The sequence below is a fragment of the Hippocampus zosterae genome, chromosome 14, assembly GCF_025434085.1.
Source record: "Hippocampus zosterae strain Florida chromosome 14, ASM2543408v3, whole genome shotgun sequence".
NCBI lineage: Eukaryota > Metazoa > Chordata > Actinopteri > Syngnathiformes > Syngnathidae > Hippocampus > Hippocampus zosterae.
The window spans coordinates 2,782,988-2,801,785 of NC_067464.1; the positions used below are offsets into that span (position 1 = coordinate 2,782,988).

The 18,798-nt window shown below is 46.3% G+C and overlaps 1 protein-coding gene across 3 annotated transcripts in view; it reads right to left on the reverse strand.

Moving 5' to 3' along the window:
- Positions 1-18,798, reverse strand: part of LOC127614283 (fibronectin type III domain-containing protein 3B-like) — a 75,872-nt gene that overhangs the window by 36,490 nt on the left and 20,584 nt on the right. For 2 of the 3 annotated variants that reach the window (XM_052085516.1, XM_052085515.1), the window contains exons 2-3: positions 13,884-14,029; positions 11,559-11,634 (exon numbers count right to left, since the gene is read on the reverse strand). In XM_052085516.1, the coding sequence (XP_051941476.1) occupies positions 11,559-11,634; positions 13,884-14,000 (193 nt within the window). In that variant the 5' untranslated portion in view covers positions 14,001-14,029. Of the gene's footprint in view, positions 1-11,558; positions 11,635-11,782; positions 11,867-13,883; positions 14,030-18,798 lie in introns of those variants that run through there. The other variant, XM_052085517.1, reaches the window with a different exon arrangement.

The window sequence follows — 18,798 nt, forward strand, 5'->3', positions numbered from 1 at the left end:
GAAAACCAACTGGTCGGATAATGTGTCATTTTCTCTTGTGTCTTCATACATGTTCTCGCACATGCATACACACACAATGTCATACATTCAACTTTCCTGCCTCACAATAAACAAGTTTGTAATCTCATCCAACTGTCTTTCTTCCATACATTCACTCTCACACACACTCACTCACACCACACACACACGCACAGAGGGGAAGTGATGTAACATTTCATCAGATGTTTCCCATGATGCAGCTGTCAAAGCCAGCTGCGAGCTGGCCCCAAGGCAGCAACACACACACAGCAGCTCAGAAGGACCCTCACACGGTCTGCGACGCTGTATTAACACTCGCTCAGAAAACTTGACATCTATTCATTTGACATTAAGAGAGAAATGCACCTTTTTCTTGCACTTCCCATTTGGCGACTAGACGGTGCGTAGAGGAGACCCTTTTGGGAAAGCGCACGTGTGTGCCTGTGTGTGTGTGTGAAAGAGAGAGCGCGCTATTGCTTTTCTGTGCTAATGTGTCATCACCCTTGATATATCACCCTTTTCTCTGGGGTCGTAACTCTACATATGTGTGTGTGTGTGTGTGTTCTTGTTTTTCTGTTGTAGGTGGAACAACACCACATCTTGACTTGAGAGATATTTGTCTTTGTGGGGACATTTTTGCCGTTGCACCCAAGAAAAGTGCTACGACGAGTCCAATTAACTGTGTGTGCGCGCGCATTTATGAGTGTGTATTTGTGTGTGTAAGTGCGCATTTGTCTGTGTGTGTGTGTGTGTCAGCTGTGACGTGGCAGTGCCTGGAAGTTATGTAAGCGTCAGCGGGGTAATGTTATCTGTCCTGTGAGCCCCGAGAGCCAAGGCGCTCCCACAATAGCTTCCTCTGCGCACGCACGCACACATACACACACACACACACATACACACACGGCTGATTCTCCGCAGAGAAATATCCCCTCAGTAAAAGGTGGGGTGTCATGTATGGCGCCACACTCCAATAAATATCCAAGAACACACTCGTAGGCCGAGGTTTACATCAAGTGGAGCATCCGGCGCCCTGGTGCACCCAACACAACCAGGAGCTAAACACGCCCGAGACGGCGGCGATGATCGTGGACATCTTCAGGAGAGATCTTTGGCCACGGCTGCCCCGTGTCAACCGTTGACACCTACAAGTTCCTGGCAACGGAGGTCTCTCAGGACATGAAGTGGAGTGGGAGGCCAATATGAACTCCATCCTGAAAAAGACCCAGCAGAGGATGTACTTCCTGAAGCTGCTGAGGGAGCATGGCCTGCCACAGGAGCTGCTGAGACAGATCTACACAGGAGTCATCGAATCACTCCTGTGTTCCTCTATCACAGTTTGGTTCGGGGGGCCACCACAGTAAAGGACAAAATCCGGCTGAAACGAACTGTTAGGACTTCAGCAAAAAATAACATTAAAAAAAATGATGCTGAGGACTTGCACACCACGAGAACCAAGACAAGGGCACGGAAAATCCAACAGGACCCCTCACACCCTGCCCACCACCTCTTCCAACTACTCCCTTCAGGCAAGCGCTCCTGAACCATGTTCACCAAAACTAGCAGACATCCAAGCAGCTTCTTCCCTCTCGCCATTACCTCCCTAAACAGTCACTCAAATCTAGAATGGCTCTCAAGTGTGACACGGCATGAACAATTATCGCACTGGTCAGTGTTGCTCCAGCTCTCGACATACTTGAAAAAATTGTCGTTGATCAACATTCCACAGCGCCAGACACTTTAAAGCACTCAAATGACTATATAATTGCACAACAGAAGTTGTACTTCAAGTACCCGCTACTGGTCATTTTAAAAAATGGCGTATTTGCATCGACCGTCATAGTATTGGATTGCACCACTGATCATTTTATCTCTGCTCGACGACTCCGCACATTGTCGCGCAGCTGTCGTTGGGCCCTACTACTGCTCAATGGTACCCCTTACATTACAATACTTCGATGTCATGTCTTTGTTGATGTTATTGCAATACCTGTGTAGCCTGTACTACCGGAGACAGGTTCCTTGTGCGTTCTACATAAAGATTATTCTGATTATTGTATTTTTCATGTGGGAACCAGCTAAAAAGTTTAACAAATGAAAGCTGGACATTTTATTTTTTTTAATGACAAGATTGGTGACACACTAAAGCAGAAAAACAAGAGTACAAGCAGGCACAGAAACACACGAGCATTTGTCTTGTGTGGAGAAGCCAAAACGTCACGAGACAAGACAATGGTCCACATGACAAAAGGGGAAATGTCAAAGAAGGTGCCACCTAAAGCGTATATACAAGAACACACACACACACTTGCAAATACACACACATCGTAGTATTTTTCTTCAAGGGTCAAGTGTGATGCCACATGAAAATGGTCAGACAAGTCCACACACAGACACACACACTTTCCTTGTCAAGGGTCACACTTAAGGGGAAAAACAAGAACACACACTGCTACAGTGGACCATACTCATTCTGAGCTCCTATTTACCTATTGTATTTCTTTTTCTTTTTTTATTATTTTTTTTAGATTGAATCCGGTGAGCTTGGGAGGGGCCGGGAAGGGGGGGGCAGCCCAGGAGGAAGCGGGGGACTTCCTGTGCGGGCCACTGCCCCGGGCAACAATGCAAAAGAGTGTGTGTCAAACTGCCAACAGAAGCACGAACATTATTTTTTTTTAAAATTAAGACAAGTTGGCAGTCGGCATAGAATCTCAGCGAATCGCTGATTTGCTTGGGAATGTCAATCATAACCTGTGGATTTTGTGCGCGCGGGAGGTATGCGCAAGCACATTCCTGCGCCCGAGGCGCTTTCATCACTTATCGTCGTAGCAGACAACAGGAAGGGAGCATCCTCAAAGCCTTCAGGGTAGAGATGTAAAAATTCATCCATTGACAGCTACTGGATGACCAAATTACTATATTCATGATTGAGTCATCGTTTCGACTTATTTCAGCTGCTCAACAGTAATTATTCTCAGATTTATATGGTCTAAAAGCAGATTGATTTTCAATCATCGGTGAATCTGTTATTTTGTCGATGAATCCGATTTTTTTTTTTATACCAGTAAGGTGCGGAAATTGCAGAATTACGGAGACGTACACAATCTCCTGTTGTTGCTTATTCAATACTCAAGCATATCTATTTCAAAAAATAAAAGTAGAAATGAAAAATTGTGTTTAAAAAAATAACAATTAAAAAACAAATGTAAGAAAATGAAAATTGTAATTAAAATAAAATCGTTTTAAATTAGCACATTTATTAAAAAACAAGAAAATTAATTATATTGGAAGGAAAAACAAAATCTGAAATTAAAAAAATAAAATCGTTTTAAATTAGCACATTTATAAAAAAAAAACAAGAAAATTAATTACGATGGGAGGAAAAACAGAATCTGAAATTAAAAAAATAAAATCGTTTTAAATTAGCACATTTATTAAAAAAAAACAAGAAAATTAATTACAATGGAAGGAAAAACAGAATCTGAAATTAAAAAACAAAAAAAATCTAATGCATACTCATATCGCCAGAAACAGCAGAAAATAAATAAATAAATTAATAAATTGGGCGGTGGATGCTCCCAATGTTATGCGGTATAAGACCAAAATGGCAGCGCCCTGAGATGATGCAGAATTCAAATTCCGCATATGACACATTCATCAGAATATACATTTCCGTATTGCTGTACCGTACAGAAGAAGTTGTTGTTTGAGAATCCAAAAACTCTTGTAACCCTAGTTCGGACGGGTATTATTATTTTCTTGGCCTTGAGTTGCCCTTTAAGAAAGAAAACCCCCCCCAAAAAAACCCTCACATCTCATGTAAACATGAATTAAACCCGCCTGGGGCTGTGAGGCACAAGACTGACGTAGCGACCGTTGTGGTGTTAGCGTCTCGGATGCTCCATTGCCGTCGCAACAGCGCGAACCCGATGCCCCCGGCGCATAAAAAGGAACAACGGAGGCTTACATCACGGAGAAGATGTTTTCATGTCGCACGGGCCACTCAGCATTTTCCCCCCCGAGCCGCAATTTTCTTCTTGGATAATGCGGGTGATGCGCAACCCGTTTCCACATTTGGTCAAAAGAGAAGAACTTGGACAAATGTGCGGCTTTTCCTCCAGTTCCCCCCTGCCCCTTCTTCTATATTTGGAACGCTACACTAACCCGAACGCACACCGCTAGACCGACTCTTGCGCAACACTAAAGACGGACACATTTCCCGAAACCGACAATGACGACGAACGCTCCATCAGCTGAAAATTTGCCACGCAAGCCAAATTCCGATCACGTGATCCAATTAGCTCATGAATTAGCATGAGGCTAATTGAATTATGAATTAGCTCATGAATTAGCATGAGGCTAATTCATGAGCATGTCAAGATATTTGTGTTGACGCCTTTTTAAAAAAAATGCCAGCACGTTCCCCCGCCCACAGGAGACAACTCACTGACCCCCCCCCCCCCCCGGGGATGGGGGGAAAAAAAAAATCTCTGCAGACCGACCTACTTGCTGCTGCTTCTGCTCCAGAGCAGAGCAACGTCATGTCTGGAGGGACTCGGCCCCGCTCTGCTTTGTTCTTTCAGAAAACGCGCACGTATACACACACACACACGGCAGCCCAGCTGCGCACACACAGATGTGTACACAAACATGTCTGCAAAGGAAAAAAAAAAAAAGAAGAATGCAGACAAAAGTGGCGCAACACCTGGACACTTGAGTATAAACTCTTTAAGGAGTCACGCTGACACACACAAACACACGCAAACACTGGAATTCTGGGAGACGCTGACATTTGCGTAGTCTACACAAATCACACTCGACACACCTGGAACAACACACACACACACACACAATGAGGATTTGCCCTGATTATTCACAAGTTTTTCAAATTATTCTTGAACATTCTTTTCATCGAACATTTTTAGTGTAAAATGACAAAAAAAATTTTTTTGCATTGCTAGAATGCTAAAAAATAACTTTGTTCAACGGCAACTTTGATTTTCGCAAGCTAACACGGAGAACGCTCCCGAATGAGAGCATGAGTGGCAGGTTGCTCTGTGCAGGGGATAAATAATTCATGCCATGTTTGAGCACTATTATATTGTCTATATTAGCTACTGCACCGATTGTAATATGGCAACATAAATGCTAGTTTCATTAGCCCGTCTATGACATTGTGCATTGTAGGTTAGCCGGAAGCTAATAGCTTTTCTCAAAACAAGGTTATGTTGACGACACAAGTCGTTCCTTTTGTCGTGCGTTTTGTTCAACGGTAAACTTAAAGGGCAATGGGGTGGGGGGGGGACACTTTGCCCGTCGCCCGCGTTTTTTTTCCCCCCTCAAAACGTACACGATCCAGACGCTCTATGACTCATTATATCCATTCGCTAATCAGTTGGGCGCGTCTCGCGAGGAGGCGCAACAGCTGTCGGCGAGTAAACACACTCGGCGGAGTCCAATAATCGTTTCCTGCTTCTTCTTCTCCTCCTCAAACCTTGACCCAGTAAAAAGAGCAGCTTTTGGAACCCCCCCCCCCCACCCCACCACCACCCCCTACCCTACCAGCACCAACCCCCCCCCTCCCTCCATTCCTTCAGGATGAGTCACGGCCTTTTGACAGGCGCTTTACGGCTCCGGTTTTCCCAGTTTGATCAAAGGCGAGAGCCCGCTCTCCGCTCTCGCCGCGCCAATTTGTCCCCCCTTGTCTTTTTGTCCGAGAAGGTCCCAAAGCCTCTGCGCGATGGAGTGGATCCAAGTCCAACTCGAGCAGGGACTTTCCCAGAATACCCCCCCGCCCCCAGCACCCCACACCCTCCACAAACACACACTAACAGCCTGTCATCTACCATTCAGCATGGACGGCATGGATGATGTGTTCGATGATATTTGTGAGGGCAACGAGGGAGCAACAAAAATTTCATTCCATAACCCCCCCCCCCCCCGCCGCCCCCACAAACATATTTCTGTCGGTCCAATCAGGCAAAGTGAAAGCTCACATGATGTAAACAATTGCATGTGGGAACTGTAAAGCCTCCCAAACTTTTTTTTTTTTGTGGTGGGGGGGGGGGGGCACCTCAGGAGTCGTGGAAAGCATATTTACAAAACAAACGCCTCTTTTAAAAACGACATTTGAAAAAAAAAAAAAAAAAAGAACATCCTGATCAATAAGTTCTGGCTTTTCTGATCATTTTTTGGTTCTCGGATCAATTGAGGAAGGAAGCGGCGAGATTCCCGTGGAATTTGAGGCCCTGCAAAAAGAATGCGGGCATGTGGACTTTTATTGAAGTGTTGTTGAGGCGCAATGAAAACAAGATGAGCAAGAAGAGAAAAAGAAGCAGGAGGGGGGGGGGGGGGGGGGGGGGGCAAACATCCCCAGCTGTACCCTGAACGTCAAGCGAGCCAGGAATTTCATCCCTGGAAAAGATTCCCCCCTTCTTCTTCTTCTTCTCTCTCTCGTCTTCTGGAAAAATGCAAGCCCTTTTTTTTCTTCTCACACATGAAGACAGAGGCAGCATTCTCCTCTTCCTCGGCATAATCCCCCCCCTCCCAACATCCGCCCCGCTCGCCCAGAAAGCGGGCCAGGAAACTTCCCGAATGCGCGAGACTCGGTCCGAAGTGAGTCGGCGGTGGTGGCGGTGGCGGGGGTGGGGGGGTCGGGTTCGGGGGGGGGTTGCTCGGGGTCAGCGGCGTTAGAAGAGGAAGCGGCCTCGCCCACAACGCGGCAGACACGACCAGACACGCGTGGTGTGATTCGCTCCTCCCCCCCCCCCCCCCCACCCCTCCCCGGCCTATTTACCTTTCCTCCTTCTGTGATTCGGATTTTTTTTTTTTCCACTCCACCCGCCTGGCTCAACGTTGCCTCTTCATGCCCCGCGCGGCCGACGAGGGCATCGGGTTCAAACGGGAGAGCGGGGGGGGGGGGCAAGCAACAACAATCGACTTGGCGTTTTTTTTAACAATCGGGGGCGAGGTAAAATTTTGACATCCGGCCCATCGAGTATTTACAGCAGCGATGGGCAACTTCAATGCTTGGTGGGGCGGGGGGGGGGGCATAATTTTTCCAGCAGTGCTATTGGACGAAATACGTGAACGGACCAAAATATCTTATTTCTTGTTTTTTTTTTAATATTAAGTGTATTAACCGGTTATCAGGATTTTTTTTTCTACAAAAAATCTGAATTGGCACCCCCAAAAATAAAATGAAAATAAATTTTAAAAATCCATCTCTCTTTCTCCCGCTCTGCCCGTTTTACTCACTTCTGCCAACCCGGGGGCAATTTCCTTTGACCCCTGGTAATGGGTCAAATCCCTGAAAAACTGCACATTCAACCAAAAAAAAAAAAAAAAAGCAAAAATTTTTTTGTGCATCCCGCCATGACGGACATGCCCTGCGGATTTCCTCAATGCTGCCGGACGGCGTATGTGTGTTTAGCACACATCGAAACGCGGACAATATGTCGCTCTCACGCGGCGATTTACACACGTCCTATCCAAATCCACCGAGGGGTAGAAGTGCAGACTCGGACAAAAAGAAAAAAAAAAAGTGACGCGTGAAAAGTGAAAAAAAACGAGTGAAGCAAAAGCAAGCATCATCCAGCCCACTGAGACAAAAATAGACGGCGACTAAATATATGAAAAAGTGAGGAGGCCTCCGCAAACCAGAAGGGAGGAAAACAGATTGCGCAAGAACAAGTCCCAATTGTAATTTTTTTTTGGGGGGGGGGGGGGCGCAGGGGGGGAGGGGGTTGCTTCCGGCCACTTGAGGGGATGACATTGAAAGTGTGACATTGTGAAGTTAGACTTTATCATTAACGACAAAAATCAAGAAAATGTCCATTTTGAAAATGATTTTTTTTTTAAACGATTCAAATAAGAGTAATGGGCAAAAAACCTGTTCAGGGAAAACAAGTACAAACATTAAAAAAAAAAAAAGATATTTTTTATCACTTGAATGCTTGTTACGCTCTTGATTTTATATTCACCAGTACTTTTTTTTTAACCGGAAAAAATTTCGACATAGTAAAGGTTTTGGCATAAAAACTGACAATGTAAAAAGGGATTTTTCATTGTTCAAAATATCTTTAAAATTTTGTGTCAAATCCTTTATTCATCGCTTCGCCTGAATGTAGTATTTGTGCCATGTATTTGGATTATTTTAATTATTAAAATGAAGCCCCCACCGCCCCAATTGATCCAAAAGCAGAAAACACTTTCCTTTGAGATTACAATCATTGGATGAAGTTTTATGAAGAATTTATGAAGAATTATTTGATTTTTGATGCATTTTTCATGAAAAATTTTTTTTTTAAATGTTTCGCAATCTGATATAAACACAGACAACTCGCCGTCATCCCCACAGACAGAAAAACAACAAGAACAAAAAAAACCCGAATTGGAATATGTGATTAAAAAAAAATACATGAAATTATTTTTTAATTCACCCATTTAGATTAATTTTTTTTTATTGTCCTCATGGTGAGACAAATCAGCAAAATTATTTGAATTGATTCATATTGTCCAAAAATGATGATGATGATGATGTCACATCCTGTCTAGGTGGCCGTCGTTTCCTGCTCTCCATCCACCCCCCCACCTCCTACACCCAACCCCCAGCCCCCCAGGCCTCATCAGCCCACATAAAAGTCCAACAAAGAGCAAACAACACAGTAAAACAACACGGCCTTGTAAAAACACACACACACACACGCACGCACACACACACGCAAGTGCGCGCGCGTGCACGCGCAGGCGCATTCCAGAGTGGGGTGCTCGAACACACCCTCCAGAGATGCCCTTTGATGTGAGTGTGGGAAAGCTCTGGGGAATGGTCTCGGTTGGGGGGGTGAGGTGGAGATGGGGTGGGGATGGGGGGGCACCTGGGGATTTGGGGGAGAGACCCGATGAATCGGGGTGGGCGCTAATGCTAATTAGCAGACTGAAGGAGGCCCGGCCTGGAGACGCAATTCTAGCAAATTTTTTTTGTCGTTTGTCGTGAAATCTTTTATTTTTTGCAAAACGTCAGCCTCATGCAATTGAAAAAAAAACCCAAACTGCATTCTACTCCATTGCAGTGTCAATTTCTTGGGTGGGCGTCAATCACACACAGATTGGATCAACTTCCATGATATCATCACCCCCCCTCCGCCCCCCCCCCCCCACACACACACAGTTGGATGATTCACCGCAAAAGCGCAAACACACGCCTTTTAGCTACCGCTGTTCTATTTATAGTCGTGTTAAAAATATTGCCGTTACATCACAACAGGACGTATGAATATCAAGTGAGAGCCTGTCCTGCGAAACTACCTGACAAGAAAAAAAAAAATGTGTTGAAGCTTGTGTGAGAGCGCGCGAGAGAGGAACAAAGAGAGCGAGAGAGTGAGAAATATCAACCACACACATTTTGTTAAAACTCGGCGCATTACCAATAACGGGAAGCTGGCCTTCAAAATGGTTTTCATGTGAACTTAATGATCCTGCCCCCCCCCCCAAAATGATAAAATCAGATGACCTGCAGGGCGCTCCGCTGGCAAACTTTTCCGAATTCACGTGTGCTTGTAAAATATTCAAGACGCCGGGAGGGATTTGAGTTTGGACTCGGAGACGGATGTGTTCACGCTTGCAAAGGGGCACAAGAAGGATTTTGTGAATGGATGCTATGCTACGACACCGCCCCCTCCCACCAACACCCCCCCCCCCCCCTGCCCGGTTCCTACCCTTCGAAACACTTGTTACACTTAATGAATACCACTTAAAATGCAGAACGTCGGATTTTAAAAAAAAAAACACACTTCTGATGATTATCGGCGATGAGCAGTCTAATTTTAATGGTGTCAGTTTTTGTAAAACAAAACCAAAAAATTTTTTGACCGGTCTGACTGAGAAGGAAGAAAAATAGCGAGAAAATGTGCCAAAATAGTGAGGTAAAAACTGCAATACGTAAAGTTATGGCAGCCAATAAAAATTTGCAATAACAGAAGTCAGGAGGCAGCACTTTTGGGGATTTTTTTTTTGGCAGTTGGTAATTCTTTAGTTTTTTTGGGGGGGGGGGGGGGGTTATAAAAATTTCTCGTTGTTTAGTCTCAAATAAATGTGCTTTGACACTTTACGAAATTCACTTTTCTCATGACTAAAAGTAGCGTTTGGGATTTGATGTCATCCGACTTTGCATGACAAAACGTTCAGAATTTCTGCTTGGCCGATTTGCATGTGTGGCGCTCATTTGCATATCTTATCACTTATTTTTTTAAAACCCCAAAAATATCGAATACCGCCAAAACTAGATCCCAGAGCAAAATGGCCCACTCTGGACCCTGATAGAAGACAGCCCCCCCCCCCCCCACCCCCACCCTAAATTCCTTCATGCCGCCCGTCTCTACCTTATGCCCTGAAGTGAGTTTTTTTTTTCTTTTCTTTCAGGCATTCACTGTGGCCCCTCCCCCTTCTGAGGGGGGGGGAGCCCTCAGGGTGGGTGGGGGTGGGCGGGAATTCAATTACCTGGCGGGTGGAGAAGAGGGAAGTGGGCTTTAATGAGTTAGCATATCACACATGGGTGTGGGACACCGCGAGGGGAGTGGGGGGGCGGGGGCGGGAGGGGGGGGGGGGGGCAGGTGTGTGTTCCGTAGCCGAGATAGACGGAACAACGGGGCTCTTTCAAAGCTCGGCTGACATCATCGATATGAGACTCGGTGATGCAAGATGAAGGGGAATCCCCCGTCTTACAATACAGGCCCACTCCCCCCCCCCCCCTCCCCCGCGCCTCGCCGTCCCAGCGAGCGAGACTTTGACGTGCTTCACACGAATGAAAGCGGTTACTGTTTCCATCACTGAATGGACACTGTCGACGGTGTTGGGCTTACGTTCAGGGTGTCCTCCAGCGGAGAGCAGAGCAGACACAAGACGCTAAAGGAAAGTTTTGGAGGTTGAACGCGGCTTCTGGCTAAAACCGCAAATTGATAGAGGAAAAGTTGCAGCGGGGGGTGGGCGGGTTTGTGTGTGTGTGGGGAGGGGGGAGGGGGGCAATCTGCTCCTGTTCATGATCATAGAGCTGAATTTCCTTGTTTTTGTCCCAAAAAAATTAATGGATTAGAAAAAAAAAAAATAATAATCATTGCACCGGCAATAATGGGGGCGGGGGGGGTTGGGGGGGTCACAATTTCTACTCATGACAACTACTAACTACAAATTGCAACTAAAAATGAAGACCAAGAATTGATATTGCAAAGTCTTGACGTTGCATTTTCCGAAAACCAAGATGGACGTTCCTAAAAAGCAAGGCCGACGATGGATTGGATGGACGCCGCCCCTTACGAAAAGGACGCTGCTCGTTCCTCGAGGGACGCCAAAAATATTTTGCACTTTTACTAAAAGGGAAGAAAAAGGAATGATCCACGTTGCCCTTTGATCAAGGGAAGACAAACTACTGCCGTTGCAGCTTTCTAAAAAACCAAGACAAACTATTGCATCACACACACACATGCACGTAAATGCACACATGTATGGACATCGCTATGACAACGGGACAACCGGCAAGGAATACTGACCCTGGATGCATTGCAGCGAGCCGTCCTCCGCCCGGATGGTGAACGTCTCCCCCGGGTTCACCTGTACCAGGATAACCTGCGTCCAAACACACACACACACACACACGGACAAGTTTAGATGCGCAGAAGAACGTCGCCCAATCGACCGAGTGACAGTCGGCAGTGACATAACATGGCCGCGAACAGCGCAGCGCCCCCCCCCCCGCAACGTCCCCGCGCCCTACCGTCATATTGTCGGCGTGCAGGTGGTCGAGCGCGTACACGTGGCTGCAGACGTGAAACAGGTGACCCTCCATTGCGCTCGCACGCATGCACGCATCCCCCACCCCCCCAGCACGCGACGCCGCTTATGAGCTACAGGTGCACGGCGGTCGAAAAAATGACGCTCATATCCTGCCTTTGGAGTCGGCGCGCTCGCCCATCGCCGAGCCGAGCCGAGCCGCTCTCCTTGCTCACGCACGCACAGTCGCGCACTTCCTGCCCTGTCGGCTGCTGCAGCGGGCGGCGGCTGCTGTTGCTATGGGAACCACCGTCGAGTACAGGGCGACCCACGTTCGCCAAGGGCTGAGAAAACCCCCTCCGTGTGGGCGGAGGCGCCATGCGGAGTGGCCGACGGCGACTTTACCGTATGCCGACCTTGAAGTTCTTGTGCCAATGCGAAAAACTGTCAGCAAATAACGTGATATCTGCTGATTTTGACGTGCATCGACTTCCATAGAATTCATCCGAGGCACATCATTCCAATTTAAAATTAAAATAAAAAATTCAAAATCACACACCCATACACATAATCATTGGTCTCCATCTCTGGTTGCACACTAAGTTTAGGCTGCGAGGCATTGAGTTAAAAAAAAAAACAACAACAACAAAAACAAATAAAAAGAAATGCTCTAACTGCCAGCGTGCCGCTACCCCTCCCCCCCCCCCCCCCCCCCCCCCCCGCCAAAAACACCCTTTGCAAAGCCAAGCACCTTAAACACCAGGGGAAGGAAAGAGAGTCGGCGTGGTCCAGGAGCGATTTGCCTACTCCAGACGCAGCAGAAGCATCGTTAAAAAGTAGAAAAAAAGATTGTTTTTTATTTTATTATTGTTTGACTTGCTACTATTCTGCAGTACGCCTTTGTCTTTAACATCACCTAAGCGCTGAGTAATGAAGCTAAAATTAGATTTGATTTTACAACGGTTTGGACATGTCAGTGTCCCAACAGGATGTGAATAAGCAATAAGGGACTGTGCTGATTGTTGACGTGTGTGTCTGTTCTTGTCATTCCGTGTTGTGTGTGTGTGTGTGTGGGGGGGGGGGGGGGGGGCACTTTTCTCATTTTCTATACGAGTGTGCCCCCACTATTAACACTCACAAGCGACTTTTTTTTTTGGTGGGGACATTTTGACTGTTCTCCACATGCAAAACGCCTGTATGCGTGTTCTTGTTTTTATACTTTAGTGGGGACCCATCCTTAAGATCCAAGCTTTTGAAGGTACACGTTGGTTGGTCTACACGAGAAAAAAAAAGTGTGCTTAACAAGTGTGTATGGTCTTGTCTTTCTCGGTTTGTGTGGTCCCATCATAGATGCTTCTTCCCCTTAATCGAGAGGGACATCTTAGTTAGAACTCATTCATTCATTCATTCATCTTCCTAACCGCTTGATCCTCACTAGGGTCGCGGGGGTGTGCTGGATCCTATCCCAGCTGTCTCCGGGCAGTAGGCGGGGGACACCCTGAATCGGTTGTCAGCCAATCGCAGGGCACACAGAGACGAACAACCATTCGCACTCACCACTCACACCTAGGGACAATTTAGAGTGTTCAATCAGCCTGCTATGCATATTTTTGGAATGTGGGAGGAAACCGGAGCACCCGGAGAAAACCCACGCAGGCCCGGGGAGAACATGCAAACTCCACACAGGGAGGCCGGAGCTGGAATCGAACCCGGTACCTCTGCACTGTGAAGCCGACGTGCTAACCACTGGGCTACCGGAGAACTGTATGTGTGTATTCTCAATTTTTTTTTAAATTCTACCTTTACTGATGGGACATTGTTTTTATGGGCTGGTCCCTATCAGAACAATGCTTGCATGAGTCTGTGTGTATGTGTGTGTGTGTGTGTGTGTGTGTATTCTTGTCTTTCTATATTAGTTTGGCACCACATTTGGGCATACCAATTTGTTGTGGAACCATTGATGCTATATCAGGGTATTTTTGCTGGTACGCACAAGATAAACGTGCGTACGTTCTTGTCAGTCGGTCTTAGTGCGGCACCACCCCAGGAGCACTTGTGTGTGTGTGTGTGTGTGTGTGTGTCTGCGTGTGTGCATCCGTGTTTACCTGCTGCGCTGCGTCACCGTTAACCATGTGCGGCATGAGCGGGACCTCCCCATTCAGGAGAGGCGGCGGAGCCAAGTCCAGTGGAATCTGGTCTGTCATCATCATTGTGACGTACATTCATGGAGAAATTCACTCAACTGCCCTACCTGGGAAAGTACAGAGAGGGGGAGAGACGTGAGTCAGGCGCGCGTGCATGTACATGACGTCATGTTGTATTTCCCTTTGACATGGAGCGCATGCCCAAGTGTTGCCATCGTTTGGTTTCCTCATGGCAAACCAAGCCCCCAATGCAATGGCCGTGCGTGGCCTTTTTGTAATTCATACGGAGCGCAAACAGTCCAATTCCAAACAAAACAAAAGATTTGCATCTGGCGGCGGCTGACTTTTTCAGATCTCTGCAGAGGGATACGAGATCGGTGGACAAGATTCTTTAATCTTTTGTGAAATTAGCCGATCAAAATTAGCAAAATCGGCGCCAATCCATTTTCTGGCTGATCGATCGGTGCACCCCAAATAATAATAGTCATTTTTCACCAAAGATAATGAATATCTGCCCGTGAGTATTGTCATGCTCTCTGTCTGCATGAGTTGCACCACCTTTTGTGTTTTGAAGTGAGTGTTGTGTCCCCCGCTTTGAGTTCTCTTGATGTTTAGTTTGACAGTAGACTTCAACTGGGAGTTGAGTAAATAAATGTCGTTCCCGGGTAATTGAGTGTCAACAAAAAAAAAAATATATATATATATATATATATAATATTTTTAATAGGGCAGCCCGGTAAGTCCCAGTGGTTAGCACGTCGGCTTCACAGTGCAGAGGTACCGGTACCGGGTTCGATTCCAGCTCCGGCCTCCCCTGTGTGGAGTTTGCATGTTCTCCCCCGGGCCTGCGTGGGTTTTCTCCGGTGCTCCGGTTTCCTCCCACATTCCAAAAACATGCTCGGCAGGCTGATTGAACACTCTAAATTGTCCCTAGGTGCGATTGTGAGCGTGGATGGTTGTTCGTTTCTGTGTGCCCTGCGATTGGCTGGCAACCGATTCAGGGTGTCCCCCGCCTACTGCCCGAAGACGGCTGGGATAGGCTCCAGCACCCCCCGCGACCCTAGTGAGGATCAAGCGGCTCGGAAGATGAATGAATGAATGAATATTTTTAATATTTAATATTTCGACCCGTTCACGCAACTAACTAGCCATAATATTAGAACCTCACCACACGCATACGTCTTTACTTTCAGCCGGACATCCTCTCGCACCAACGAGGTCTTCAAGAGGGTGAGTAGATCACACAGCTGCGGTATCGCACTGTCAAACCATAAACACGCCGAGCCGCACGTCCACACGTCTCCACGCATGCACGCACACGCCGACGTCAGCCCCTTTGCCATGATGGCTCTGCCTCAGCAGTTCTAATCGCATGTTGCGCTCCGAACCGCAAAGTCTTTTTCTCCAGCCGAGCCCCGCTCCCAGCTCGGCCTGGCCATCCTGCCTCCAACAGACACACACACACATATGCAGCTTCCAGGACACATCGTACACAGATGGTAACACCACTCCCGATTCTTCCAGGAAAAAGAGTAGAGCAAAGACGGCAAAAGAAAGAGGAGAAAGAGGTTACACGCAACCTCATTCTAAAGTTAGCTTTGCATAGAAATAGCTCCAGATGTGTATTTTCTATGTGCTCCTTTAGGAAAGTGACCAAAAAAAAAATAAAAATAGGGACAATGACACCGCAGACCGTGATAAAACTTCGTGAAAACGATGTAACCACAACCGTTTGCTTTTGTTGAATATTAAAGGATTTTTGTCTGGCCGGGTCTGGGGGGGTTTGGCGTGAGGGCAGACTTGAATGTGGACAGCTAATCATGACCGTACCATGAACACATGGTCATAAAATAGCCATTTTTTTGTGTGTGTACTCAATTAGCGATTAATAATGGCTTGGGGTTGGGCTGCGGGGTAATGAGATGTTTTTGTGTTTTGTTTTTTTTTAATTTCCTGAAAGTTTAGAGCATAGCGCACGGCAGCAATGACCGATTTCCACACAATTAATACACAAGATATTTGAGACACAAACGCAGAGAGTGCACTTGGCATATTCCAAAGCAAAACTGCACGCCGTGGGGGTAAGGGGCTTTTTTTGTTGGCCACTTCTGAGAGCATTTACAGCTAATACGAAACAGGTTAAGTCCAACTTAGCCTCCAAATGAATAGGTGAGCTTTTGTCTGGTCGAGGTGGTGACTCGCTCTAATCTCTTTTTTTTTGTTGTGTCTGGCGCCGTTAGGGTGGCCTTCCAGGAGGCGTGCGGATGAGTTTTTCGCCCAACGCAAGTGATGTGGCTGATAAACGGAAACTCCAACCCGGCTCAATTCACAACTAGGAGCAAAAAAAAAAAAAAAAAAAACCCCAAAAACAGAAGGAGGCTTCCAGCCGTCTAATGCCACTGCCAGTTGAACTTTACTGTAAAAGTAAACATTAAACATAAAGAATTAGATGTGCTTTTAAAACAACCAAACCCATTTGACTTCTGCTAGCTTCATGCTAAGGCACAATGCAAAATCGAAGGGGCTGAAGAATAGCTCTCTCGAATATCTTTTTACCAAAACTACTGCCGACGGCATCAACATGTCATCCTGAAATCATGTTCAATCGTGAATTAAGGACACACACACAAAAAAAACAAAAAAAAACAATTCATGATGCTGACATGATATAACACAGCACCTTACTACTGTTAGCAGCTGGTAGCTAGCAGCTAGCCGCTAATCAAATGCCTCATATCGGCTAGCAAGAGTCATCTTTTCAAAGGCAGTTTTCAAAAGTGAAAAAGACACTTTGATGCCGACAGCCTGATATTGTTTCAGTTCCGACTGATCCGTTTTTAACCAAACCAGACGAACTTCAATGTCCAGTTTAAAAAAAAATTAATAAAAATTGCTAAATCACAAACCCGCCTCACGCATTCGAGTTTCCTTAACGCACGATCGGCTGACAACTTTAATCTTTGGCTGGCATTTGATTGGTAAAGGATGTGTGTGTGTGTGTGTGTTTAGCTTAAAAAAAAAAAAGGAATTAAAAAAGGGGGGGGTCGTAGCTGCTAAATATGGTGGGAAACTGCCACCAACACCACTCCCATTCAAATCTGGCTCCTTTTACAAAAAGGTATTCAGTGAACAAGGGGATCTCTCTCTCTCCCTCTCTCACAAATTGTGTGAGTACCTTCTTAGCTGAAGATACGGCAAAGGGGGGGTGGAAGGGTGGAAAGGAATGTAATGCTGAAGTGAACACACACACACACACACACATACACACACATACTCAGGCAAGACAGAGGGAGGATTTCTAAACGATGGACGCTGTGGAGGTTTCCCACATTGCATGGAGCGCCGCAGTCATCCTACCTGGTCGTGGCAGAAATGACACGTCATCCGCAGGGGAAGGATGGGCGGAGCGCAATGTATAAACGGACACCGGCTCACGACAAACAAACACACAATCACGCAAAGATTGCCATAACCGTGTTACAACAGGTTTCTCGGCCCCCCACCCGCCTCGGGGTGTCCAAAGCATTGGACATGTGAACACCTCGACAAAACCGCATACGAAGCGTCTCGGCTTCTCATTCCAAACGTTTCATTGATGTGAGATAAGATGGGAAGCCCAAACAAAACATTCCCTCAAAAGTAGGCCAAGAGACTGCAGTTAAAAAAAAGTTTTGGGATATTTTAGTTATTTGGTACTTCCTGGGACCCGCATTTTCCTAATCAGATGCTTTCAGCGCAAAGACACTTGACCCTACTTTCTCAAGGTCCCCAGACCATGAGAAAGTAGCAAACCCCTTGTAGAAGCGTCAGATTAGGAATATTTATCGAAGCAAATCCACAAATCATGCGAATATTACCAAAGAACGAAATTGAAGCCCCATTTGAAAATGACATTCAACGAATTTTTGGTTTTCAGTATTTGGGACTGAGACTGGAAGCAGGACCAGAACATTCCATTCAAGCAATGCAACAAACCAGCAAAATTTGGTCCATTATCGGATCCCAGAGACGTCGACGCAAAAACTAAATCCACACAAAAATATTGATTTAAGAGCAACGGCGCTCCGACAAGGTATAAACAAAAATCGCTGATAAAAAAAGGAACCAGGAAAAACAATACATGAACAAAAAGCGTTTTTGTCCGATTGTCCAATTTCTCCAAAAAAAAAAAAAAAATGAGCGAGATCATTTTTCGTATCAATCATCAGGTCAAACCATGCCGCATCCAGGAACTTTCAGTTCCCGATACTCCCGGGAAGCCTGAGACTGAGACCGGAAGCAAAAACAAAACAGTCGCTCTCAAGTAGAGCAGGATTGGGTTTGGGGCAGATCAGGAAGTGGCCTGCAAACAAGCCCACATCATCCTTGGCAGAGCTGTGAAAGCCGCGTTTCCGCCAAGTCGCCCAAACCCCCAAAACAAGAGTCGAAAACGACAAAGCGGGTCCACGTTTCATTTTCAAGGAATCATTCTTGTACTTCATGCAACTAACAAAGGTTCCAATCAGATGCGAGGGCAGCCTGCCAGTTTTTGGATCTCTTTAAACACACACACACACACACACCTTAGAACAGAGATGGGCAAACTGCGGCCCGCGGGCCAAATCCGGTCCGTTGGTCTTTTTAATCCGGCCCGCTGAAGGTTGGTACACAATTAAGTTTCGATGTCAACGACTGCATTCATTTCATTTGGACTTGTAATGACAGGCATTTCAACGCTAGGTGGCGCAGTTACTTGAAGTTGCAGAGCATAGGGACCGAAGGGTGAGACGATACGGAAGCCCGCAGTAGCGCCAAGTCATGCAAATCCCGTCCGATACGACGGAATAATGTACTCTTAAAGTCTGAAAAACGTGGCAAAAAATGCAAAATACTGCTT